The sequence below is a fragment of the Mytilus galloprovincialis genome, chromosome 4 (genome assembly GCF_965363235.1).
Source record: "Mytilus galloprovincialis chromosome 4, xbMytGall1.hap1.1, whole genome shotgun sequence".
Taxonomy (NCBI): Eukaryota; Metazoa; Mollusca; class Bivalvia; order Mytilida; family Mytilidae; genus Mytilus; species Mytilus galloprovincialis.
The window spans coordinates 11564640-11577032 of NC_134841.1; the positions used below are offsets into that span (position 1 = coordinate 11564640).

General features: G+C 33.8%; 1 protein-coding gene and 1 long non-coding RNA gene across 2 annotated transcripts; one reads left to right on the plus strand and one right to left on the minus strand.

The window, feature by feature from the left end:
• Window positions 1-202: 202 nt before the first annotated feature.
• On the minus strand, window positions 203-4597 carry LOC143071353 (uncharacterized). The gene is made up of 3 exons (XM_076245600.1): window positions 3496-4597; window positions 1564-1764; window positions 203-1161 (listed from the first exon to the last, which is right to left on the minus strand). Exons 1-3 carry the CDS (start codon window positions 4491-4493, stop codon window positions 477-479), a joined length of 1884 nt encoding a protein of 627 aa, XP_076101715.1. The 5' UTR covers window positions 4494-4597; the 3' UTR covers window positions 203-476.
• A 4159-nt stretch (window positions 4598-8756) lies between these two features.
• LOC143071354 (uncharacterized) lies at window positions 8757-12068 on the plus strand. Its single transcript, XR_012976880.1, has 2 exons — window positions 8757-10032; window positions 10703-12068. It is a non-coding gene; the product is annotated as an uncharacterized LOC143071354 (long non-coding RNA).
• The last annotated feature ends 325 nt before the right edge of the window (window positions 12069-12393 follow it).

Sequence of the window (12393 nt, forward strand, 5' to 3'; positions counted from 1 at the left end):
TCGGACACAAACAAGATACACAAGTGATAATTGTGTCCAAGTTTAGTTAAATTTGGCTCATTAGTTTTAGAGTGGAAGATCTTTTTATAAGTTAACAGATGAATGTTAAGGGATGACGACGAGGACAGACGACGGACGCCATGTGATTACACAAAACTAACACTGGCCTGAAACAATTTGTTGTCTAAACAAGAACACACTATTGTTGTAAATATTTATAAAGTAACAAAAATACATAGAAATACATATTGTAACTACCAGGAAGATTTTTCAAAGGTTTTCATATGCACTATTTCCATTTTTTCTAAAAGATAAATATATGTTTAGTTATGATAATGAAGGAATATAGATAAAACATGCAGTTGTGTCAGTAATCACATATTTACAAATACTGATTTGAATTTTTTTTGTCGAGCATTTCACAAAATTGCTGATCAAAATCCATAAGGAGAACCAAATAAACTACTTGTTTTCTTTTATGAATGAACCTTCATCACAATACCGAACATTGTAAGCACGCTATAAACATACAATACCCAATAAAAGATATTAACAATAAAGGCAAGTCGCACGTTACATGCAAGAGGTTCATAATCAAAAGGATTAGAACATGCGTTTGAACATTTCATTAAATCGTCTGTACCACCGCAACATTTTCCATATGAAGATTTAAAACACTCGCCTGGGTCATCGCATTTGCATCCATCGCAGCCTTTTCCCTCAAAACATTTGCATCCATCGCTGGGTTCTCTGGGTTCTCTAGGTTCTCTGGGTTTTCTTTCTGGACACTTCAAACAAGTCCCTTTCCCCGCACAGCAATTTCCGGTTGACCATTCGCAACATCCGATTGTCACAGCGCATTTTCCGTCTGAACTGTTGCAACTCAAGCCTGTCGCATCGCAGCATTTCCCTATTGAACACTCACAACATCCGATTGTCCCATCGAAGCAAGTTTCGTCTGAACATTTACAAAGTCCACTGGTCACATCGCAGCATTTTTGTCCTCCTCCCTCGGGATCATCAGGGTTAATAAGTGGGCAGAGGTGGAAATTGCAGAGTCCACACAAGGAAAGCTTGTAAGACCACGGTTCGGTAGAGCATTTGCACTTATCAATGACGCATTTATTTCCACAAATACAACACAACATGGGGCATTCGTATCTGAAAAAGAAAAGTGTAGACTGCCTAACACAAATTCTAAGTCTTGCCTTGTCATCAATAGGGCATACCATTTTTTCTCAATGTTATCACTTATAAATCAAAGTTTTATATTGTTTATTAGTTAATTAAATATATGGAAACATGGTTTATTTATTAGTTATACCCAGTTCGGAAAGGAAGTTCTTTATTTTTTCCGACCTTTCAGTTGTGCAAATTTTGTCCATTATTCTGTATTTTGTAAACCCCATCAAGATTCTTTTATAAATAGGGAATTGATTTTATTATTATTCCAATATTCTATATTTTTATAATAAAGTTATTTTCAGAAGAGTTGGAAACACATTTAAAATTTCTCTAATAAAAGTTACTTTCGAGTAAAATTATGGTCATTTTCTAGTGTACCTATTACACAAACTACCACCGGTCACATCGCAGCATTTTTGTCCACCACCTTCGGGATCGTCTGGGTCTACAAGTGGGCAGTAGTGGCAATAACATAATCCACACAAGGAAAGCTTGTAGGACCACGGTTCAGTAGAACATTTACACTTATCAATGATGCATTTCTTTCCACAAATGCCACACAACATGGGGGATTCGTATCTGCAAAAACAAAATATAAACTGCATCACCCAAATCATAACCTTGCATTGTTATACAAAGGATATTATATGTCTATACCTCAGTACGTTTTTTTTTCTATATAAAAATAACGATATATTTGTGCTATTTCATTCAACAGATCATTTGCAAGTCAAAAGTTTCAAAGATAATAATTACCCACACTTTTTCATGCTAATTTTTCATTTGACAATTATCACATCATTGACTTTTTAGCTTTATTTGTGTGCTTGAACAAATTTGAGAATTTTCATTAATCAAATATGTTATATTTTTTATAATTTAGTCACTTTCAGAAGAGTTGGATATTATGGAAGCCCAGAGAGGACCTACAAAAAAATAATATTATATCGTTATCTCAATATAAATATTGTTATTTCGATATATATATATATATATATATATATCGTTATCTCGATATATTTATATTGTTATGTCGATGTCTATATCGTTATATCGATATATGTATTTCTTTATCTCGATATAATTAAATCGTTATCTCGATATAATCATGTCGTTATCTCGATATAATTATATAGTCAAGGTGGTGCTTGCCACCTTTTTGCAAATAACTCAAAAACTTAAACAGATATCAAAGCTAGCAGAGAGTTGATTTAGATCTGCTTCTGCCGAATTTAAAGTTCAGGTTGATTGGAAAATTCTTTTCAGAGCTATGGCCCTTTCTTTTTGCAATTTTTTTCATAATTCTAACAATATTTTGAAAGTCGTAAAAGCTGGAGCCATTCTTCTTATTATTATTCCAAAATATTCCCTGTTAACAATTATCATAGTCGTCCAGGTAATAGATTAAGATTCCCGGTTCACAGAAATGCCATCCATCCAGGGGCAATAGAAAGCTAACAAAGTCTATTTTAACCTATATTTAACATTATGTTTTAAATGTCCCAGACCAGCTTTAACTAGCATAAATATCTTTAATATACTAGAGGTCGTAATAAATAAGACATAGTAAGAGAATTAACAAGACTACTCTAACCTGGGACAAATTGGCGTTAAATAAAAAAAAAAAAAAAACTCAGGAAAATATAAATAGAATGATTTTTATCGAAAAGAGATACTGGAACTATCGATTTATCCTCTCGTGGGTTAGCAAGCGCTCATCGACAGTTGTCCGACCTCGTGTATATGATGCCGACATCACACATTGGCGTATAGACCGGCATGCACCAAACGTACAGAGAAAATTGACTAAGACCTATACGTTATGTACACGCATGAAGAACGCTTTAGTAATCGTTAGACGTTCGTTGCATAAGTTTGAAGTACGTCGAAAGGCAAATGTATACGATTGGTGAACTCTTTTTTATGCCGCATAATAGTTCTAGCGAAAAAAATATGTCGATATAACGATATAAATATATCGAGATAACGATTAACTTATATCAAAATGAATATATATAAATTGAGATAACGATATATCATTTTTTTTATAGGGTACGTATGGGCTTCTTTGTTATTACAATTAGTTTTCTGACCACCAAAATGCAACAAATAAATGTGTATAGATATGAAAATTTGCGCGGCAAAGACAGACAGGTTAAAATGAGCAAATCGTTAAAAACAACCCTTCTGTCCCTCTCTTCTCCCAGAATAATAAATGACTACACCCTAAATCGAATATTTACTATTAACAAATTTATAAACATTTTTGCAATATATGTTTCTTGCAGAAAATACAAAAGATAAACATACCGGGAAAAAAAGCACAAACACGGAAAGAAGCATGTAAGGAGACTCCGAAAAGAACCACAACACTTTCCGCTGGATTTTTTTGGTTTTTTGGACTTTGCTTTAGAGCTGCCAGAACAAACAACACATTTTTCTCTAGCGCTGCTAAAACATTCAATATACTTTCCACAAGCGACACGACACCATCCGCATGTTGAGTCTTCAATGTCTTCTTCGCAACATTTAGAGCATGTTATATAACGAAAAGCATTGTTCAAAAGTGCAATACCACCATTAACGACAGCCAAAATACGCTGTTTAACGCGACGTTTATCTTTTTTAGAAGCCTTCAAACTCAAACTCGGTAGGCATGCATCTTGGTACTTCAGGAGAAGAATTCCTTGCGGTATTTCTATGAAAAGTAAGGAATAAAGAGTTTCTGTCCTACCATCCAGTAGTTTTTTAGGAGTGCCGTCGTTATCTTCGCTAAATTGCTTATTCTTTTTCTTTTTAAGATACTCAACTTCGCTGTAAATCTGGAAGATAATATTTGCAAGTTGGATTAACGATCCCACTGTTCCCGCTATTGTAAAGTACATAAATTGAGCACCAACATCACTCTTACTTGTGCAAGTTTGGTTCGATGCTTGCGGTGAACTGCGAAGCGATCGTTCAGCATCACTTTTGGCCTCATTTAAACCGGGTATAATTTCTAACGGCGTTGTAATAATTTCAAAATACTGCAACCAGTCAGAAACACAGTCTGCAATAACTAATATTGCTGAGAAGACCCTGGTAATGATAATACGAATCGAATTGCGTTTTGTTTTCCTTTTTTTCTTTTCACTAGATTCTTCTTGGTCCTCGTCTATCGAATGTTCCAATCTGTCCATTACTTGGATTGATGGTTGTCTTTCCTCCTCAAACGATGTTCCCATATTTGCCCTTCTCTCTCGGGTCCCTACCAAGGTAGGAGATGATGGTTGCCTGACAATTGGCCCAGGAATAGATTGGCTAGCCATACTAAGTCGTGCTTTTAACTGGGGACTGTCACAGCAGTGAGAATGATCCTTTCTGTTCAAAGAGTTACAGTCAACTGATATGTTTGATGGCGGTTTGTTTATTTATCCATCATTTACAAATAATTCTGGGAAGAAGAAAACTTCCGAAATGAAACCGCAAAGCCTTTGTTTATGATACAAACTCCATACAGCGTTTTCGTTCGTGTCATACTTCCCTTTTTCTACAAAACATTTAATTGTTTAATGCATTGACATTTCTATAAATATCTTAAATCATTTTGTTAATAATCAAGCGCGAATCTTGTGATTTTGAAAAGGGTTGATGGTAGTGGTGTAAAAATGCGTAGTCAGATGTCAACACTGTTTCGGAGTTTGTCTATGATACACACATAATGTTTTTACTTTTCTTCTTTTATAATTTTCTTATATATCTATATAGGGGTATATATAGATAACTTTAACACTTGTAAACAAGTTGAAATTTGATATTCTGAATTAAATAATTAACAAAATGTGTGAAACGTCCATATCGTCTGCATCCTGTAATACCAGACGAAACCGAACGACAACGGAAGAGAGGCAAAACGCTAGCAATGGACCAATTTCAAACCGAAATTGAAATACTACAAATGCGAGATAAGAGGATGGGCAGTGATCAGAAATGTAGCTCTATTGGTTAGAAAATGCAACTTTTTCAATCTAAATGCCAAGGTAATATTCTACACAAGAGGATCTAAAGAAATGAGTTGCAAACCCACATCCTAAACAATTGCTGCCTTTTATAAGCTAACTGAAAATGTCCGTCATGTTAACGTTTTTTGTAGATCTTACACTGATGATCATTTGCCTTTAAAGCTTCTATTTATCTATGATTATAGTTTTCAAGATAATATGCTTTATGCCCATAAATGATAAAATTGTTTTTAAAGGACAAACACTACAATAACGAGTTGACTGAAGATTTCGGTAATTATGATGTATGTGAATATCTTGTCTTGTCTTTTAAAATTTCTATCTTTCTATTAGTTTTCAAGATAATAGTCAACAATGCAAAAATTGTCATTAAAGGGTAATAATTCAACTAAGAATCAACTGACGATTTCAAGCATGTTGAATTTAATTTAATTTTGATTTAATTTGTAGATCTTGTCTTGTTAGTCTACATTATAACTTTTGAGATAATGACCAAACATGATTTTTTTAAACATTGTTTAAGGGCTATAACTCCATTCCAGGTTGTTTTGATTTCAATAGCACATCGTTTTGAACATTATTGCCACGGTAAGATTTTCTGTAACTATGGCGGTTTTTAAAATAATAGGTGTCAGCCCTATTTCAACCAGTTCGACCAGGCGTGTCAGCAAGCGAGGTCATCGGATACTTCTTTCAAAACTAAGTACCCCATTGATGATTGTGGTCAATTTTAATCTGGCACGGCAGTATCAGAGATGATGATCTTTGTAAAAGACAATTGATAACGATCGATGACGACGAAGAAGGGACAAAGATGGGAAAAAAAGCATAACTGGCGATTTAGTGAGGTCAGTATTATACGTAGAACAACATAAAACTCAAATAACAAAGTGGCAGCATAGTATACGGTAGCTACACGTGATGAAAAACAAACGGTCTAGATATATGGTCATTTTTGTAACATATTTCCTCAGAGAATTAAGTTAAACGTTTAGAAAATTACAACGAACTACAAATGACCAAATTCAAATAACAAACTCATGCAAAAATCATATGAAGAGGAATAATAGCACGTTTCTCGGTATTATAAAAATCTACAATCTTATTAAATATGAAAGTTTTCAGGCAAACGGCCTCAGAGACATAAAAAGTTGTATTACGGTTATAGAGGTGTAGCGGGGGACACTAAAATGGTATTAATACTGTATTAGTTTGGTGCGCGCGATGCTTTTTCAAATTTAAATTCTGCAGGAACGCTGAATAAACGAATGTAAGGGATGTCTATAAAATTGGGGAGCTATATGATCAATAGGAACCTTAACAGAACATGCAGCCAGAACTATAAGAGGTTTTATATTCACTGCGGTAATCGCGATTGTCACTGGATAACTGAACCAAAAGCACGAGAAGATCATAGACCCAGATAACTTTTCCTAAATGTTGCCAGTTTGATTCACAAAACTTCACAATACATGATAGATCAAATTATGTGGATCAAAATATACAGATACATGTAATCTTCTTTATTAAACATATAAATCAGGCTGATAAGAAAAAACTACCAATAACAAAAGTTCATGCTTTTAATTATACTGAATACCGGGATAAAAAGAAAAAAAATATTTTTTTCAATAACAAAGAAAAGAGCTGTGTGGACTTAAACGGCGTTTTTTGGACTTTAGGGGAACTTGTTATTGGGAATTTTACGGTGTTTTTTTGTGGACTTTAGTGGAGGTCATTTTGTGGACTTTAGCGGAAAGTTTGTGGACTTCGGCGTTGTGGACTTTAGCGGAAATTTGTTGTGGACTTTAGCGGTGTTGTGGACTGTTTAACATGTTTTTCCATGTGTGTAGGGTTAAATATTTATCGTATCCTGAAAAAAACACGAACCATGGGTAATTTTAAATCCATCGTTTTGCCAAGGACCAATCCGTTTCGTATTTGATTTCTATACAAATGTTATGCATTTACAGATGTATAAGAATAAAACAAACATACATGATATATATTTTTCTTTAATGACCCCTTGTGACGTATTACGCGGTATATAAACATACAGGGCGTCGGTCCGTGCGTCCGTGAGGCGGTTTGTCAGGATTTTGGAGCGCTCACCTATGTACAATTGAGGCCAGATTTCAATAATTTATATAAGCTAAGTCTCGGAAAAGTTTGAAAATCAGTCCCTATTATCTATTTTCAAAAGAGTTATGCCCCATTAAAATATTACTTCTATGAAAATTTTAATTGTTACCGCTCCATAGTGTACAATTCTTGCCAGATTTTTTTTTTGCAATTATACTATAGGTTTTATATCAGCAATGTATTGGACATTTCGAAAATAAATGCAGATCAAATATTTAAGAAAAATATATGGTCCTTAACAACATTAAAGATACATGTATTGGAAGGTGCAAGTGCATTTTCATTCAAGTCTTCATTAATCTAAGATATGTTTAAAAGTGAGTTTGGAAGAAACAAAGGAATATTTATTGAGTTATTGCCCTTGAACCGATAAACTATGTGCAATTCCATGGACATTGAAACTGTCTTTTTATTAAACTTTATTTACATGATTTTGATAACGAAGACTTACAACTTTGTTTCAAAACTACTTTTAGACATGCCTTTATAAGTAAGGGAATCACACAAAAATTTCAGGTTTAACTTGCTATAATGGCAACATAATTGAAATACCACAAGTTTGTCAACGACCTTTTCTGATATTTGAATTTTACAAGCTTCACAAGCCTTTTAAGCTTCTATTTAAAACTAGTTTAAACATATTTATTTATAGTGGATTGGGAAACAAGTTATTGCAACTTATTTAAAACTAATTTTTTTTTAAATAATTCACTAATAAACCAGTAACAATTTTCTTGTCAGCATTGCCAAGCTACTTTAGAATTTATCCTATTAATACACTATCTGCTTTCGTGAACTCCTTATAAGGTACCTTATTTCAACATACCAATGGATTGTTATTAACACTTTGTGACCGAACAGATAAAACAGTTAATTACTTTCATAGGTCGGATCCTACTAAAATAATGGGACACAGCTTTCGTGTAGGTGCACCAATCTGTTGCATTGACATTGAAACTGAGACAATTGTAAACAATAACAATATCCTACCTCTAGACGAATTAATTTCAAAATTTAAATCTGACCTAACTGCCATAGTACGTGTTAAAAAGTAACGAAATATCCAATTATGGATAATGGAATGGATATTTTGAATAATGGAAATGGACTGCTGTGACCCGTCAGCCCCTTATTACAGACAACTTTATTTTCACGCGTATTTTGGCATAAAGGTCCTCCGTAAACCCCTCTAATAGGCATTGCGACACATATTGTTTATAACAGTTTTGTTCGTCTATCAATAAGCTTTCAAATATGATATATGAAATTTTCTGTAATTTGGGGCTGACGGGTCGCAGCATTTATAACATAATTAAAAAAAAACTATTTCTTAATGTTCACGCGTATTTCGACTTTTATGTCCTCCGTACATTTAAATTCTCTAATAGACGTTGCGGGACATATTTAAAATATAAAGATAAATTCAGATCGTGGTGAGCTTGCAGTATGAGCGGCATGAAAATGTAGATTTTCGTTTCTTTCACGTTGCTACTACGTCCTCATTACGCTTCTACAACGATCCCGCTACGATTATACCACGTTCTCATCACGCTTATTCTGCTACCTCACTACGATTATCATGATCTTTCTACGCTCATCACGTCCTCACTATGATCATACCACGATTTATCCGATTGCAACACAATTACTACGATACCAGCAATATATCGTCAACATCGTGTTTCATATAAATACTGTATCATTTCTTCTATTTCACATTGATACGTAGAGTTTCCTGAAAACAACGCAGTCATGCAACCGAAATCTAAAAGAACTCTCGTGGGCGTGGTGGTAGGGGTAGAGGAGGTAGAGGCAGATCTGATAGTAACGAATCATGATCCAGTAGAGATATGTCAAACTACCAAACAACCTGGTATTCTGTAAGATCGATATATAAATGAAATAATTGTAGAGTTTTATGAAAATCCATGTTGATTTGAAAAAGTTATAAAAAAATTTAAAGATGACTATCTGGATTTGGCCTAAACTGAAAATTATTGTTGAGACCATTTCCTTTATGTTTTTTGTGCCTGCAAAAGGAATTTCCTCCACACCGATAAAATTGAAAGCAAATTTTTTTCAAATAAAATAAATTCTAGCCCATCCAAATATTTCCACAAAAAAAGTGCTTGCCCCGACCCATTTTGCACCGGCCCATCCATCTGATAAATATTGAACGGTCCCTTAAAAGTCTTTCTCATATAAAAGGAATTTTGAATAAATAATGAAAGACAAAAAAATAATAAGAAAATCGAAATGTCTAGTCTGATTTGTTACCGTGCAATCTTGTAACGTTTTTCCGTGATTTTCAACGTAACGTTTATTTTGTCATTTTAATTTTTTATGCATAAACTACATGTACGTTCTTGTAGGCCAAAACAAATTTAACCACCACTGAAAGAATAAGATTAAATAAAGAAAGAAAGGAAAAAAGAAGAAGAGAACAAAAAGCGAGATGCTACATAAAAAACCGTTACAAAAAAAATAAATTATCAAAGACTAAAGCACTAAGTGAAACAAAGAACGCAATTAAACAAAGACTTTATAATGAAAGAAGAAAACAGCAAAACCTGCAAAAAGATAACAAGAAGGAGAACAGAAGGAATTACATGAATAATTACAGAAAAAGAATACGTGCTGATTTAACAAGTACACCAAAGAATGACGAGGGAATCCCATTTTCTAACAGAATGGATAAAGCGAGGTAAAAAATTGAAAATAAAATAGAATGACATAAAACAAATTGTTAACAATTAAACAAATTGAATCTTCAAAATCTTAAGACTCATTCTTTTACCCGTGTACTGTGGGACTTAGACATCTATTACCGCATTTATTTGAATTGGGATTTATGAAATAAAAATAACTACATGTACCAAATAAATGGATGAAATCTATCTTAAACCAAACCCGAACATTAAAGGGGATCTGACAGTATGCCATTTCTTGAAATAAAAAAAAAACAATAAAAATAAAGTAACTTTAAATAGTTTTTTGTATAAAAAATTAGTATATCGAAGATAGAAGCATTAACTAGTCCAAATACACATGAATGTGGATTAAGACAAGGGAATAAATAGCTCCCCTTTTCATGGGAAGAGTTTTGTTATCAATAGACACAAGGATTCCTTTTTGCAGGTTATATATAAGGATAATCCTGATCACATACAAACCGAGCATTCCTTTTTTGTTACATATTTAAGCGGAAGTCAAACTTACGACAGCGGTACAGGCTACATTAATTTATATCAGAACCCCCCCCCCCCCCCTTTATGCATTCTATAATTATAAATACAAAAAAAGCTTCGTAAATGTCTCGTAAAAATCATCATGGGTTTATTCAAATGAAATGACCTGTCTTCTTTTTTTTCCAGGTCAATCAAAAAATTGAAACACTTCCAATAACTCCAAATAAACGAGCGGCTGTACTTTCTGCATACGTTGACTGTAATCGAATTTTAAAATCACCAGGAGCTAAAAAATTTCATGATTCGTTTGAAGAAAGCGTAGAAAAAATGGCGATTCGTAATATACAAGATGTAATTACGTCGGTAAAACACAAGAGAAATGGAGAAGCTAAAGCTGCATATTAAATATTTTAACTTCGTCTGTTAGCGGTGAACATATATCCGATAGAAAGAGAGCAACGAAAAGTTTGGCAAATATATTAGGCGTAAATAGTAGAACTTTACAGAAAGGGAAAAAAATTAGAACCAAAGTCTTGCATTCAGAACACTCGTCATTTCTTTACACGACTCGGAAAACCAGATCCGATGCCCTGACAGAACGAACCAAAAGAATTGTTCATGATTTCTGGCTTCAATCAAATGTCAGCAGACCAACAAATAACAAAAATGACATCAAACGAGTAAGAATTAGCCCCAATGTATATTCCTCTCATTCGTGTTATATTTTAGAAAAAACACAGACCGAAGTATTTCTTCAGTTCAAGAATGAATATCCTGATGAAAAGATTGGACAAAGGGTGTTTGAAAAATGCAAGCCGTATTTTGTAAGAACAGCACAGTTTAAGGACAAAGTTACATGCTGTTGTCGACAGCATGTTGAGATGAGGTCGCTTTTTAAATCATGTATGCAATTTCGTAAAAGATTACTGTCCAGGGAAGGAAGCAGTGAGGTAAAATTGTATGAATCTTTGAGTGAGCTTGTAGATGATACTTTATGTACTCGTTCAACAAATACACATCAACATAAGATATCGTGCTTAGATAGGCTGTGCTCTGAATGTGGCGTCTGTAAATTTTCAATGTTGCCAGGAGAATTAGATGAAAGTGATGTCCAAATTTCTTGGGAACGATACGAATACAAAAATGTTAAAGTTAAAGGTGATAAAATGATAAGGAAATTGGTTCTTGTGAGAAAAAGTTCTTCCCCTGCTGAAATGTTTCAATACTTAAAAAAACTTTTAGAGACATTTCCTGCACACCAATTCCGTACATACTGGCAATCTAAGCAAATGAAATCATTGGTTGAAAATCTTCCGATAGGTCATTGTGTGACAGTTCACGATTTTTCTGAGAATTATAAGTGTACTGAACAGAATGAAATTCAATCCTCTTATTTTCAGAAATTAGAGGTTTCACTACATGTTACAATATTACATAGACATTCAGTTCTCGAATATGACGGAAAAGATAGCACCGCGGAAGAACCAAATATTGTCACTGAACAGTTTTTTGTGATAAGCCCAGACCAAAAACATGATTATCATTATACACATTGTGTGCAAAACTTGGTCTCGGAATATTTGAAATCTATTAACTGTGAAATATCGGTAATGCATGAGTTTACTGACGGGTGTAGCTCACAATATAAAAGTCGACATTGTATGGGAGATGTAAGTTATTCCTGCTCCGATTTTGGATATGCAACGATTCTTTGAAACTATTTCGAAACATCTCATGCGCGTGGTCCACAAGATGCGGGTTTATAAAGAAACAAGCTGATCTAGCAGTTATTCGTGGTACACATGTGATACAAAGTTCAAGCGACCTATTTGATTACGCGCAGAGTAATTTGTCCACTACGGCAGACTCTTCTAAAT

Bases quoted from the DNA above. Each gene is read 5' to 3' on its own strand.
- LOC143071353 (XM_076245600.1), bottom strand. From the start codon at position 4,493: ATGGCTAGCCAATCTATTCCTGGGCCAATTGTCAGGCAACCATCATCT. The intron at 1,765-3,495 runs GTATGTTTATCT...TTGTTTTTGCAG, and splicing joins TGTTTGTGCTTTTTTTCCCG to ATACGAATCCCCCATGTTGT. The intron at 1,162-1,563 runs GTACACTAGAAA...TTTCTTTTTCAG, and splicing joins GGTGGTAGTTTGTGTAATAG to ATACGAATGCCCCATGTTGT.